Source organism: Adiantum capillus-veneris, chromosome 15 (assembly GCF_014529385.1).
Source record: "Adiantum capillus-veneris isolate H3 chromosome 15, ASM1452938v2, whole genome shotgun sequence".
Classification (NCBI taxonomy): Eukaryota; Viridiplantae; Streptophyta; class Polypodiopsida; order Polypodiales; family Pteridaceae; genus Adiantum; species Adiantum capillus-veneris.
In genome coordinates this window covers 14,351,397-14,367,650 of record NC_140945.1, presented here as the reverse complement: position 1 = coordinate 14,367,650, position 16,254 = coordinate 14,351,397, and the positions used below count along the sequence as shown (strand labels likewise).

The window sequence follows — 16,254 nt, the reverse complement described above, 5'->3', positions numbered from 1 at the left end:
CTTAGAGCCAGAGACAGAGCTACACTACATGTCATTGCCCGGCATACTATGAGATACGCGGCCGCTTCCACTGTTTGTTCAGAGACGTCTCGGATCAGAGATGTCTCGGATTGTTTCTGCTAGAGCTGCGTAGACTTTTGGAGAGCTTGCTGAGGACATCAGGGGAGAGACAGTCTCAGAGACGAATCACAGATTTCTTTACACCAGCCAGGGGAGAGAGCTCCCACGATCAGATTTAGAGTGCAAGTTCTACGTGATGACTCCTTTTGGACGAGGGAGGCTGTCTATGATACCATACAAGAGCAGACAATAGTTGAGGCCAATTACTTTAGACAGTTTGCAGATCTGTTTGAGAGTCAGTTTAGAGAGGCCTTAGGGAAGTTGGTTTGATCAGAGAGAGGTGCATCTTGATATCTTCCTTAGGCTTTTGAAATGGACAACTAGTGGGCCCCTCCTGCCTCTCTTACAGTTTGGTTGCGCCGCAGATCCGCATCCTTTTTTGGGGTACATCATCAAGAAATGTTACATTGGATGCAGATGATCTTGGAGGCACGGCATAGGGTTTCACAATCCCTTGGCTTTTGTGAGTTGCTACAGGAGGTTTTAAAGCAGATGCTGTATATCAATCAGATACATAGCATTGGAATTTGTGGTTTTCTCTACATCGCTTGACGTGGACAGAGGTTTGGGCAGATTTGTGTAGACTTGATCACAGTTGAGATAGCTATATTTCACCACCTAATTAGAGTATCTTTATCCCTTATCCTGTGGTTTGATGATTTGGGATTTTTCCCCATAATCTCCTCGTATACCTTTCAGGGTTTTTCCCATTTTCTTGTCTATAGGCCTATGGTCGATTTTATGTAATGTAAAGGGTCAAAGCCCCACTTTTATAGCAAAAAAACAACAGAGAGAGGCTGTCCAGAAATGAACTAGAATGAATTGGTCATATATATATATATATGAGAGAGAGAGAGAGAGAGAGAGAGAGAGAGAGAGAGAGAGAGAGAGAGAGAGAGAGAGAGAGAGAGAGAGAGAGAGAGAGAGAGGCAGAAGACAGCTATTGATCACCCCTGTATTGTTTTGGATTTGGCAGGCAGCTTTGTATAGGCTTGTTCATGCAGCTGGTATAACATACATCAGTGTAGGACATAGAAGCAGTCTACGCAAATTTCATTTGTTGCGACTAACCATTGGAGAATGTAAGCAGGATGATTTGGGCAGAAACTGGAATTTAGAATGCCTGGATAAATAGCTTGTGTACATGTAAGTCTATGATCTTTAGAAGAGGTGGATGTAAGTCCCTTTCTTTGGCCGAAATGCAATCCAAAAAAGGCGCATTGTATAGGCGATATTTTTAAATATCAAGGATCCAAAGTGTTTGTATAAAAGACTATATGAATCATGGAACCTGAACTTGCTGATAGCACAGGAAGCCGATTATTTGTACCATTAATTGTCGCCCATTGAATTGCTTCGAATGTGAAAGAAGCATGCAATTTTGTATTCCCATTGTATCACATGAAATTTGTTTATTGCAAATTGTGTGTACTATGCTGACATTTGTCATTTTAATATCAGTGTTGATACAAATTATTTGGATTGATGGTGAATAGTCCGACAGAGGAGAATTATGTTTGCTTTTATCAAGATCAATGTACCAATAAGAAAGGTTCACGTTCAGTGATTTGCGTGCAGTTAATGTTTCTTGAGATTGAAAGGTGGTCAGAATGATCTGTGTGGTTTATTCTGTGAAACTTAACCAAGTGAGGAGTAAGCACGACGGGTTCCCAATGATGGTGGAAGAGACATGTTAAAGGTTGAAACTATATAGAATGTCACAGACCGATTCCATGTCATATAGTTCAGAAAATCACACTGAAAGTGGTCGCGAGGGTCCTAGTGTATCTCCACTCTTCTCACGAGTAAAACACACGTGCTCAATTGGATGCGACACCTTGTTTTGAGTTGTAGTTACCCATGCTTCAGTTGCACAACTTGTTAGGTCTCATTAATGACAAGGCTTTTGCCGAAAGTGCAAATGACAAAATAGATATTTGAAAGCACCAACAACCTGCAAGCTTGTGTTTGGGAAAGCTTGTCAAATGCTCCAAATATAATGAGACAGTTTGTAGGAGTGCATACCAGTGGTTTTCCCGGTATTGCCTCCCAATAAGGAATCCTCTCTGTTTGCTTGTGGTGCAACATGTTCATTATTGTCCGATATCTATTCTGCATGTTTGTTGCTCTTGAAGCCCCCTTTTCAAGGGGTTCTCTCCCAAGATCAGCAGTGAAACAAAGAGTTAAATGCCCCCTTCCTATCTCAAAATCCCAAATTAAAAACGAAAAGCTTAAGAACCTAACAAGCTTTCTTCATAAAGCTATAGGCTCAAGGGGCAACCAAGCAGTACAATCAAGAACATGCATCAGGCGTCGTCCCGACAATGAAAGCAAGAAAACCTTCACACAAGCATGCAAGCCGATGATATGAAATGGTTTAGTAATGCTGAAATGGCACCAGTGTGGCTACTTCGATCCCCCTTTGGAGCTAGTTAGCAACAAATAAAAGCAAATGCTAGAATAAGCATCTGCATCATGTTGAAATACAATCAAGATGGTTTACTGGTTTCACATGTTTGAAAGGAGAGTACGTAATTTCCGAGCTGTGAATGTTGCCTTGGTTTGGATGTCCTTTTAAAATGTACCGTTGTTGACTTTATATTGCACTCACTTTAAAGGCAAATTAATGACCCATGTCAACACATTGGAGCTCAATAGATCAAACCTGAACAGCATGAGAGCTGATATATTGAGGCGGGACATAGAGATGACTTGCTCTTCCTCATGCCACAAGGATGGCACGCTATCTCCAAATGGCTTCATTGTTTGGGCAAGCTACATGGATAACTGTCACATGGTTTGCGGGCGGCTAACGGACAAATCTGCACTTCATCGCATCAGATGAGGATTGAGACAGCATTTGGGAGGGTATAATGGCGGAGGAGAGAGAGAGAGAGTCTATAAAGGATGCTGGGAGAGACCCACGACAAAGGAGAACTATATTTTAACGACCTTTATTTGACTCAAACAATGACAGAGAGCATGAGCTCTCGCTGGCCTACGAGAGCTCTGATCATAAACGAAAGAAGGTGAGAGATGGACCGTAACGCCGACCCCAATTCCTGCGTTTGGTCCTAAAGTCATGTTGATTGTACTTTATGCAACCCTTTGCCTCTTGAAATTTCACTGCTTCATGCGTTAACTAACAAATAACTGCTAGTCAGCAAGATTAACATCAAATCAGAGTGGCGCAGCGGAAGCGTGGTGGGCCCATAACCCACAGGTCCCAGGATCGAAACCTGGCTCTGATACAATAACGCGATCGGTTTTCGTATTCCAATTGGATACAACCGTTTTACCTTTTCAAGATATATTATTGCATTTGTTTTGCTGGACCTGGGGTGATGTGGCGGATGGTGAGCTCCAAGCCGTTTTTGGTAGCTCACCCTCGTTTTTGGTGATCAGTACATACTTGCTTAAATCTTGTAAAATGCTTGAAGCATTGGATCATGTCTTCAGTTCTCATTCTAATTCTAGCAGGTTGGTATGCTGTTGCTGCAGGTTTTAAAAAAGAGCGCACAATATTTTTGAGCATGGGTTGCGAAGCTGAGCTTTGGATATTCACTCACTAGGATAATGCCCTCACTAGAATCCTAGTGCTCGGGATAGCACGTCACATTTGCATTGTAAATTTGTGAGATGTCTTCTCTGTATCACGACTTGACAACAAACAAGGAAGTTCGGGACCTTTTATTGTTTATTTTTCTTTAATTTTTTGCTAGGAGAGCAAAAATTGTGAAAGGTAAGTCATGTGTAAAATGTCTACATTTAACAAATAAGTTAAACTTCATTTGTGTGGAAGATAGTTGATGATGAATCTCTATAACAACACTAATAAAATGTGCTTCTCGTGGCATCGACGGGTACCTTCCACCTTCACGGCCATCAAAAACTCCTTCCATTTGATAACATGATAGTTAAAAATCCCTCTCCTCATCTAGAGGAGAGTAGTGCAGTGACTTTACTTTCACCTTATCCTAAAAACAATGATTTTAATAACATAGAGTTGAATATTGATTTGTTGCCTTTGCTAACAAGTATAAAGATTGTGAGAGCTTTCCTTGCCTTAAAAAACCAATATACATCACAATAGAAAAATGTTACACAATAGATTAAAAACTTCTCATAATAGAAGAAGGAGATCTAACAAAGCATCTAGTTTACTCCAATTATCTATGCCTAAACAAACTTCTAACAACTTGGATTGAATCTCTCGTGAATGGAGACTAGCAAAGAAAAGGGACGTTTGGAATAAACCACATGACATTTCTTGCACCAAATAACCAAGAGGAACCAACATACGATCAATTCAATTGGCAACAATAAATTGAGGTACTCAATTCAAGATACCCAAAGATCAACCCTCGTTCTTGCCTACAAGATATTAATGACTATGCCTCTTTTTCCTATGCATGCAAAATTTTTCCCTTTTGATGTTTTTTCCTCTTGGTTTGGAAATGGGCATTCAATTTTGTTAGATTTGGTGTGAATTGGGAAGTAATTTGGAAAAAGGTGAGAGAAGGAATTTTTTATATTTTATCTATCCAATATACAAATTATGTAAACCATTTACTCATTGCTTACCTTAATCCATTAATGTGGATAATGTGTTGTATGACAAAAAATGAGGAAAGAAATATTGTCTCCCTTATCAAAATGGATTCGCATAATCATTGAGGTTTTTAACCACCGTGATAGTCTCCCAAGTTTTAGACACTAATAGTTAGGCACCATTGATTGGTGATCCTTTAAAAGTTAACGATCACACTCATCCCACTAACTCTTTCCTTCATTCCCACTATATATCAAAAGTATAATCACCATTTAAGGTGTTCCTTGATGAATTTACGTTAGATTTGACAAGAATCACGTACCTCATGAGGAGCAAATGATCATGTAAACGTATAGAAAGGAAAAGAGCTTGAGATCTTGCAAGCACACATGCGTACACCAAGAGAGCACACACAAGAAAGTTCTGTTTCTTCTTCTTCTTTACTAAAAATTATAAGATCACATTGGAAACATAACATAATACAAGGGTCAATGTGAATCCACTAGTGAGCGATTTGGTGAGAAAAGGAGTCAACACTCTTAGTACGTGGCTTATGTCAGATAAGTCGAATTGTAGTCTCATTAGCGATGATCCTTGCTACCTCATGCGACTAATAAATGTAGGTGAGAAGTCATCTAGGTGAACCATGTGATGAGCTTGCTATCTCAACATTGCCCATCCAGATCAATGCCATCTCTTGTGCGCTCTAAGAATTTCTTGAAATCACCTTAGTTTCTTTTATCCAAAGGCCATCCTAGTGATATACACAATATGCTCATCGATCCTCTCATGTACCCAAGGTCGATATCACATGTGAGGGCCATGTCTTTGATCAAGTCGTAGTGCATATCAATGTGCTTTTTTCTTGCATGAAACACTGGATTCATTGTCAATTACATGTTCTTTATGTTGCTATAATGAACGAAAACCAGTATCTAAACATGTAACTCCAATTATCCAAGATTATCTATAACCATGCTACCTCACATACTGCCACTATAGCACCCTTGTATCCAGGTTTTGTACTCGCCAAAGCAACCATGGGTTGGTTCTTGCTAGTCTATGTGATCACATCACTCACAAGAGAAAAAGATTATTAATACTACCCCACATACTGCCACTATAGCACCTTTGTATCGAGGCTTTGTACTTGCCAAAGCAACCATGGTTTGGTTCTTTCTAGTCCATGTGATCACATCATTCACATGAGAAAAAGATAAAACCCCATGTAGATTTCTTGTTAGATACACTACTAGCTTGATCTGTATTTGTGTGACCATAGAGTTGCAATTTCAAGCCAATTTCATAAAAGAGTGCATAATTTAAGGTAGCACTCCCACATTTCAATATGTGTCTCACTATATCCAAATATGGCTTCCTAAGAAGATGCATAGATTGGCTCTCCACTTCAACTGTGTGACTCATATGTGATTGTGAGATTTTCAAGTATATCAAGCTACACAAACTCTACATGTATACCTGGTAGCATTTTCTAGAATTTCATTCGCATAAGCTCTCATCTTCAAATCTTACAATCAGCTTTACCATACTTTGAAAACATATTTTTCTAGCATTTCATTCACATAAGCTCTCATCTTCAAATTTTACAATCAGCTTTACCATACTTTGAAAACATATGTAATGCATAGTGCTTGTGTGGCTTGCATATGCCCTCTTTGGTGCATAAAATCTCTATGCCCAAAAATTACTGCAACTGACCCAAATATTTATATTAAATTCTTGCTTTAAGATAGTCTTTACATGATCCACTTTAGTTCATGATTACATCCATTATTTCAAATCATTGATACAAATGCAACCTATCATAGTGCTTGTATTCTTTTCCAAGATAAACAATGTTGAGTGATGTGCATGAGTCATATGGAAATCAATGGTAGCAAAGTATGCCACAATCCTTCATGCCAAGCTCAAACTACTTGCTTTATCCCATGAATTTCTCCGCATTGATGCTTTCCTTTGAGCCAACCAAATCTCCATCACCATGAGTGCACTCAAATTTGGCATTGTTGGGGTATCATCAACCTTTTTTTTTCTATACATTTGATGACTTGCAAGGCTCGCTTGATCACCAACTTGCCACTCCTTGGGTTTTTAGCATGACTTGTTCTTTTCCTTTCTGTGATACATTTGATCAAATTTCAAGACTCACTCTATAACTAGCGTGCCACTCCATGGGTTTTTAGCATGACTTCCACTATGTGACCCTTGTGGTTCATTTAAAACCTATGATGAGCACTTGCATTTTTGCAGTCACATTTTTCTTTACATCAGCCCCAAGGTCATCCTTTACATCATCATATCAACTTGTCATTTCAACAACCAAATATTCCTACTCACCCTCACTTGATCATGATAAGGTTGGTAAGAACATTTTTTCTCGAGGGGGTAACCAATTACCAACACACATTTTTCAGCCTTTGTCTCCAACTTAGCTCATAAATAATATGGCACATGGACATATGTAATAAATCCAAAGAAAAGGTGTAACATATTGGGTAAATTACCACTATACTTCTCCTCAAGGTTCATATTGCAATGCAAGCGTAGAGGGCCTATTCATAATGTGGACAACCATAGACACTAGCCTAACCCAATGACAATAAGGCATGTTTTTCTCATTCATCAACAAGTCATTTTCCTAACTACACCACTCTCAATGGTCTAATCTCAAGAGTTGAGGAAACTTTTGCAATGTGCTCCTTTTGCTCAACAACACCATTTTGTTGCTGAGTATACCTACATGAAATTTCCTTTAAACTCCATGCTTTTTTAAAAAAACTTCTAAAGTCATTGGGGAAGTATTTCTCGCCTCCTTTTACTACTCAGGCATTGCTAATACTTTCTAGCCCTTTTTTCATGCATTTATTTGAACTTATGAAAGTGAGTTGATACCTCCATCCACCCATAGATGCATCTTTGATGGAGCCCATACATTAGAATGTACCACATCCATCATATTTCCACTTACATGCTTATCATGAGGAAATGATGTTTCTACTTGCTTTCCAAACTAGAATTTGTTACACACCTTATGCATTTTAGCAACTTTAAACACTAGCAATCATATCAAGCTCTTGTCCTTGCATTATTTTTAGCCTTTTCACATTTGCATGCCTAATAAACTTGTGCCTAATGTCATTACATACAAAAACCTTAGAAGCGTGTGCAAACATAGGAGAATTCATCTTGTGTGCATTTGCATCAAGACTGAACATGCTTCCCACCTTCTTTCTACATGCAATCAACCTTCTATACATCTTGTATTCTTTTGCTCGAGACTATCAAACTTGAATATAACTTGCAAACCATGCTCCACCATTTTCCCAACAAAACCAAGTTCTTTGTAATGTTGGGTACATAGAATACATCAAATGGATACTTCACTTTTCCATTTTTCATAGACAATGGCACATTTCCTATCTGCATCATTCTTGGTTTCATAATAACTAGGGACCATGTTTGCAAATCATCAAATTGTTCACCATAAGTGGTCATGTGATTCAAAGCACACTCTTCCACATATCATATTTTTTCCCATATTTAGATACATTTCCAAACATGGTATCATCATATGATGCATATAAAATAACCTCTCTAGCTCATATGTATCCTTTCTAGTCGTATCTAATTGTTTTTTTGTGGATAGGCACGCTAAAATTGATAGTGCCTACTAGATGTCCAATGTCTCAAGCCATCTTTGTTTGCATTACTTCTTTGTTGATTTTCATGACCTCTTTGGTTCACCCAATCTTGACAGTGTCCTCAACCACCCATATTTTCCTTTAAGAATCATACACCAATTGTCTCTCAATGCTGCCTTTCCCATTGCCACCTCATTGTCTTGCAACTCATCCTCTATCTCTACGTTTATTTTTGTAGAAAAATTTCTCAAAAGTATTTGCATCTTGAGAAGATGGATCTTCACCAATGCTCTTCTATTTTGCAATAAGGATGGACACAAATTCTATAAAACTTAAAATGCACTCACAAGAATGAATAGAGGTCTTGAATTGCAAATATGCCAGCCCTTTACCTTACAATCTGGATTTGATCTTATCGACATCATCAACAATAGTATCAATAGATGGAAAGAATTTACAATCATCGCCTATCTTCATTACATGACCATTCACAAACATGCCCTTGTTTTGAAGTATATTCAACTTTATCTTCAACTACAACTTCCTTGCTTGTTTTTCCAAGCCTCCTTTGGTTAACTCAAATTCTGTATGTGACCAATCATTTTGTCTTTGCACACAAGTGAGATAACTAGTACATGACCTTTCATGCACCTTGATTTCAATCCTTGAAAATATTGCTTGTTGAGAAGTAGTTAAAATGGTAATGCTGGTGCGTCTTCTTGATCATCTTTAATGTAGTTCTAATAGCCTTAATCCAACAAGAAGTTGTTCATTCTAAGAATCCAAACATGGAAGTTTTAATTATTCAACTTTTCATTGATAGTCTCAGTGATTGCATCGTTATTAGACAATGTATAGCTTCATGCAAAGGCCCTCCTAGTCCTAAATGGACACAAAATGTGATTGAACCTATTATGGCTACAAAATGTAGCCCAAAGGAATGAACAAAACCCCCAAAGTACACAACCTCCTACAAAACTTATCAAAGTAGAAAATCACGACCAATATCTCCCAAAAATCTTGGATGAGGGTGGAGTACCACCACATCAGGGAACAAAATGGTGAAACTCCTACCCTCAACAACTTCTTTTGTTGCTCTTGCTTGGCATTCAAAGCTCCTCGGGCACAACCAGGCTCTGATATCATGTGAAAAATAGAGAAGGAGAATGATTGAGCGCTTGTAGTCTCTCTCTCTCTCTCTCTCTCTCTCTCTCACACACACACACACACACACACACACACACACACACACACACACACACACACACACACACACACACACACACACACACACACACACACACACACACACACACACACACACACACACACACACACACACACACACACACACACACACGGGGGATGGAGCCTAATTTCTTCTTCTTTTTCTTCACTGCTCAAAATGATCAGATAGGTCTCCAAACATAAGTAGGAGATACAACAAAAAGTAGCAGCTATGTACAATAGTGTGCGAAATTGGTAGTGTGTAAAATATGTCTCCAAACATAAGTAGGAAATACAAAAAAAGTAGTAGCTATGTACAATAGTGTGTGAAATTGATAGTACGTGAGTCCTAGATGTGGAAGAATGCATTAATATGGAGGCAACCACCATAGAACAAACAAAGGCAAAGAAGAAGAAAGTAGTAGAGTAGGCCAAAGATCAAAGTGAAGAAAACGAGGACAAGGGACAAAACATAATTACTCTAGTTCAAATAATAAGAGAGCAATGGCAATAGGAAAGAGTGTTTGTGGAAGCTAAAATGGTTAGAGAGCAACAAGAAAGAGAATGAGAGGAATCAAAAGGAAAGTGGTAGCTGTTGTTACACAGGAAAAGTTGCATAAGAAGTTTAAAATAAGACAAGTTACACACACCCACTCAAGGCACACCACCACCTTCTCCACTTACAAATTTGTACACTCCTCAAACTCAAGTTTTGAAGGACCAACCAAAGGTATATGTGATTATCAAAGGACTAAAGAAAAGAGAAGATTCCAAGCTAATTGAAGTTGACAACACTGAAACAAAAGATATAGAAGATCAAAGTAACAAGTAAGAGAAGGAGAAGACCATTGGCTACGTTCGAGGGATCAATCACAGAAAACATACTGAATTACGTATGTGTAGGGCAGGGGGGGTTTATTGTTCTAAAATTATAAGTGGGGGGTGGGATATAAGTCTCACTAGAGGAGGAAGCATAAAAGAGGAGGAGAAGAGATAGAGATGTATTGGAAAGAGAGGAACATATATTCTCTCTATAAACTCTATTTCTCATTGATAAAGTTACCCTTCTAAACTTATAAGTGGGGGTTGGGATATAAGTCTCACTCGAACAAATCAAGTTACAGCATTGTTTCAAATAAATGGGATAAGCATACAAAACCTTATATGTAATTTAGGGGTATAATATTTTTCTCCCACGACACTTATAAGTGTAAGAAGGGAGTCATAATTGGTAGATTAAACAAGGGGTTTTCTAAGTCTCTCCACTCATAATGGCATGTCCTTTACCATAAGGAGTGGATCCCCCAGGTGGTCGAGAAGGTCGTAGAGGAGAATCAACTTAAGAATCTAGAGAATTCTTATGAATCTTTGAAAAATACAATGCTAACCTTAATAGGAAATCCCATATATTCAATTTCCCACTCTACTTCTTGGGGATCATTTGCCTTGTAGCAAAAGATCCAAAAGGTCAAGCAAAAACTAGATGAGAGATGCCGAAATAGATTTTCATTACTAGATTTATGCTTTCCATCGCTGAGAAAGATGCAAAAGTGAAAGAGTGTGTCATAATTATCAATATCTATCTCTCCTAAATGATTTTCTCATGTTAAACTGATCATTTAATATGGGGAAGTGCCACGGGAGAAAAAGCTAGAATATTTGTTAAGCAAGCAAACTGGCCACAATAGGGAACCAAAGGAGGGAAAATAGGGATCCAAAGGGGGGGCCATCTGCAAAAGAGCAATGTGCAACAATGGGCTTTAAAGACCCTAAGGTTCAGCCCATTAAGACTTCCAAAATGCTAAGGTTCCAAAATTCAAAGGTTGTGTCCAATGGTCAAGCTTAGTAAAATTGGATGCTTTGTGAGTGTGCCAAAAAAGTCTTCAAGGCTCCTACATAGGAGGGGGTGAGGCCTGTAAGTAGGGGATGAGAGAGAAACACACGCACACGCACACACACACACACACACACACACACACACACACACACACACACACACACACACACACACACACACACACACACACACACACACACACACACACACACACACACACACACTCACAGGCTCCCTTTACACAAAGGGAATGAGGGACACATATCAGGTCCCTAGGCCAATTGCCCACAAGGTGCACTCAAATCCTATTGGATGGCCATAGAGGTGGACCAATGAGAATTAGGCTAGAGTAAATCTAGTTTATCTCATTTAAAAACACTTAATAAAAGAACCAATAGGAATTAATCTCTCTAGAAGACTATTGGACAGTCGCTTTTGAAGTATTGTTCATGCCTATCTAAGTAGTTGTTATGCTTTCTGTTGCTCTCTCCACCCAAGCACTCTTGTTATACTCATTAGGAATCTATTCTAATGAAATTCTCACTATGTTCATGCTATTTTCCGCTACCCACAAGTTATTAGGCCATTAAATGTTAGAGAGTGTGTGGATAAAATGGCCACATTGCAAACTCAACTAGTAGATAAAGAGGCACAGATAAAGGCCAAGAAGCCATTCTTACAAAGCTGAGAAGATCAAAGCAAATGGAGGGAACCTCAGATACAATTGAGGGGCTTGGAATCTATGACTCCATGCTCCATGAGCCAACCAATGTGACGACTGTAACCAAAGCCTCACTGATCCATTTGGAGAGAAGGATTGAGCAAGAAGAGAGCCAAATAGTGAAAGATTATACAAATGGGAGTTGATAATACTCTCATTAGATGCTCTCAAATAATTCAAGCATGAAGAAGCAATAATCAATGTTGGTCAGCCAATGCTTCCCTTGACATTGATGAAGAATGAAGCCTTGTTTTACAAAAAGAAAATGCTACTTTTCCTTGATCCCCAAACATGTGTGGAACTTATGAGGGGGTGATAGTAACATTGGAAGAGGTGGAGACATTGTGATTAACCAAAATTATGGAGAAAGAAGTGACTACATGACAAGATGATAAACAAGACCATCTACAAAGAGGTCCCACAATAACTTTGGATTGATCCTACATATACTGGCCTATTGCAAGGAGGAGGAGATGGACCACTTTTCAAACTTTGAAAAAGGCCAACAAGAATCCATCCTTTACTATCTTGTCTTGGCTAGCCCATGCTCCAGCATCATCCTTGTGAGATGTGTATGTTAACTATACCAAAAGCTACAATCTAGGTGCTCAGAGTTGTACCTAATTTGGAATGCCAAATGTTGTGCAAGATATTCCAAATGTAGGTTGAAGCATTTAGAGATGCATATAAAACTGTTCATTCATGTACACGTTCTTAAAGGGAATAGAGGGTTATGTTGGCACCTAAAGGATCCCCAACCCAAACATTCTCATGGGAATCTATGCAAGGTTGATGTTCTTGCCCTCCCACTAGTTGTAGGCATTTGAAGGATGTCTCATTATACGATTTTTTGAGCTTCATAGTGTGTTTTCCAATCTCTACCTAAAGAGTTGCAAGACCACCATGTTTACTTCTAAAACACATTGGCCACCCACCCGCCATTGAATTTTATTGCAAATCAAGCCAAATATGAACCTACAATGGCCACTAAAGTGCACAACAATGCTCATAGACGTGCATCAAAATTGAAGGGGGATACATGTCTATGAGCATAGATCAAGGAGAATTTCTTGAAGATTATCTAGTTTCAACAAAATTTGCAAAAAGCTATAAATTCCCAAACGTAAGCCTATTTGTAATCACACAGTTTTGAGAATTGAGGTTAGTGGACTTCTAGATCGCAGGGAGCCTTACCCTATTCTACATAGCTTTAAGACTTTAACGGTTTTCAAGCTCTAAGTATAGAATCCAATTTTTAACTTGTTTTTTGAACCGTATCATTGAGCTGAGCAACACATTGAACGAAGGGCTTTTGGTAAGGATTGTAATCAAGATTTCTTGGGTCTACAATTTTGGTTTCATAATGGTAATCACTTCCTATTGCTCTTAGTTTAAGTGCTTCTCTTTCACAATTTAAAATGTGTTGAGATGTGAAGACTAAAGGTTGGAATCTCTTGTTTGAATGTCTTAAAGTGTGTTTTTGTGCTAAGGGGGAAGACAATTATTCCTATGCTAAAGCAAGCTTGCTACATTAGTTTTGAGGACCTGGTTAAGAAAAGGTAGTTGTTGTTGATTACTCTCCTTTTGTTTACTTGCAATTCAAGCTCACTTCCTCACCAAAATGGTCAATCTAGTTAGTAGTTGGTGTAGTCAAGAATTCTACTTGTAGTTCTTGATCTTTTGTCTTTGTTTGCTAGCGTTCTAATTACTATGGATAGGGAATTCCAACGTGCTTGACAAGCTAGCGTACTCTTCATACCCTAACCCAGTAGACTACCTATGTATCGACATAGGTGTGCTAGTGGGCAAATAGCTATGCTGCATTATTTGTTGCAATGATCCGCTAATATTATGTCTTCTAGCCCACATTTGGGATTCTTAGTTGTTCAAAAATCTTTACATAGATCTCATCTTCCATGTTCTCAAAGCTTACATTCAAAAACATCGGGCTTCCCTCTCCTCCTATAATGTGAAAATGACCTCTTCCTGGGTGTACTAGTGGCCTTTTGGTCCTTTTCGTTCTCATTTGCTAGAATCCTCAGCATACCTTTTTGTTATGAGAAGGCTCAATCAGAATTTTGTAACTGATTCCAACCTCTTGTTCTTTATTGCTTGAGATGTCGTGCTCACAAATCAAATTTAGCTTATTCTACTACAATGTTAGTCTTTACTAATCAAGCCTTATGAAAGTGTTTTGGATGATCTTGGATTCCTCTTAGATGCTCTACTTTTAGCTTAACAAACCCTCAATGGTCCTAGCCATGAGTTTTCTTCCTTCAACCCATTGATCATGCACTTTATCCTTGCCCTTGGCCTTTCTCTAGCTCTCCCAATCAATGATCTCCTTACTATGTTCTTAGCCATGATTTTTCTTCCTTCAACCCATTGATCATGCACTTTATCCTTGCCCTTGGCCTTTGTCTAGCTCTCCCAATCAATGATCTCCTTAATATGTTCAAATTGCTCAAGCTCACTATTGATGTCCATAATGATAATGTTGTTACTTCTAGTTTGCTTTCACTAATAATGGCATCACTTATACTAGTTTGTCTTCTTCTACAAGCATTTTCCTCTAGACTTGTAAATTCAAAAAGACCATATTTTCCATAATTGTAGTAGTTGCACTCCCTTTTACCTCTTCTTTTTCCACCTACATGTGCACTGAACCTTGGCCAATACGTCCTCTATCGGCATACCCTCTACAGGGAGTGTGATGAAGTAGATGGATCTTCTTCTTCCTTCTTGGCTTCAACCAAGTCAACTTTGTCTTGACACAATTAATGATTTCATAAACCTCTATCTAGAGGTATAAAAGGGTCTCTACTCTCACTCTTTGTGAGCTCTCCATCATCCGTCATCATCACTAGCTCTGCTCTATCACTTTCCCTATTTGCCTCATTTTCTTCTAGATTAGTTTCATCATGCTTATTTTGTGGTTTGTACCATCTTATCTTTGTCACTCTCACATTTTGAACTTGGTATCTAAGCAGGTTTGATAACCTAGTCATATCTCTTTATTTTTGTTTTTTTTAAACCTCATGTTCCTTATACATGATATATTTGCATGAAAGCCTATAGGATTGTCTTTTTTTTTATAAGTATTTTTCTATTTCAAAATGGCTTACTACGATTATGGATAGCCTTTATACAAGATCCTCAAGATGTTTGAGATATTTGTGTCATTTAACTAACACTCAAAGTTTTGTTTTATCTGCAAAGCCTCTTGAAGGCTCCTCTTTTATCATTGAAGTTGTTTTATTCATAAAGGGCATCATTTTTTCTCATGAGCACTCAAACTATGGAGAATAAGGTTGACATATAGAGGGGGTTACCCTCTTGCTAGCACTTACACTTCTCAAGCCGAAGCTTGGCCTCGTCGAATCCCCTTCTGCTCTCATCACTATACTTACACAAGTTGCTAATTTCAACCTTGCTTAGCAAGTTCAACAAATTTTATCTTTGCATTTTGATTACAAAGAGAAATTTTGATTATATAGAGATCTTTTAAAAGTCTCAATACTGTAAGGGTTGAGCATACCATTCCAAATGGTCTCCTCTACTTCAAGTAAAATTTTCAATGAAAGTACTACTTGTTCACTGGGCAAAAAGGAATCCAAAGTGTCAATCCATCTACAATAGACACAGAACAAGCAATGAATGTTACCATTGACTCACTTGATGTGAGAATTCTTGGGCTTTTTAAAGATTAAAGGCATAAATTTTTTTGTTCCTATTTGCATCAACATTGATAACCAAAGGCATTTTCCCCATATGGTTTTTACCTTTACCCTATATACTTTTTTAATGTGGTAAATGCATTGACACTCTCAACCTAGTTTTCCTTGGGGTGGGTACTTCTTGCTCTTTTGGTTTAGGGTAGGAATGCTATGGTGTTTGTCTAAGGTCATGTGTACTCAGACTTTGCGCCATGTGATACATAAAGAGTCAATCCATGCACAATATTCTTCTTTGAGTCGTATTGAGCCACCTCTAAACCTATGAGATGTTTGTTACCATCTTCCATCTTTTTTGAGGAATCTTATTCTTTTTCCTCATGTGTCATCCCATAGGCCAATGTCACCATTGAGATGAAAGGGGGACTTGCTAGCATAGCTCTTCTCCATTTTTAGTGGGA

At 38.4% G+C, this 16,254-nt stretch overlaps 1 protein-coding gene across 1 annotated transcript in view; it reads left to right on the top strand.

Annotated features, from left to right (window-relative positions):
- The window catches only part of ABCD2 (ABC transporter family protein), a 72,579-nt gene extending 71,037 nt beyond the window's left edge, over positions 1-1,542 (top strand). Inside the window, exon 10 of the mRNA XM_086530083.1 lies at positions 1,097-1,542. Coding sequence (XP_086386209.1) covers positions 1,097-1,255 — 159 coding nt within the window. The 3' untranslated portion in view covers positions 1,256-1,542. The remainder of the gene's footprint in view (positions 1-1,096) is intronic.
- Positions 1,543-16,254: the final 14,712 nt, after the last annotated feature.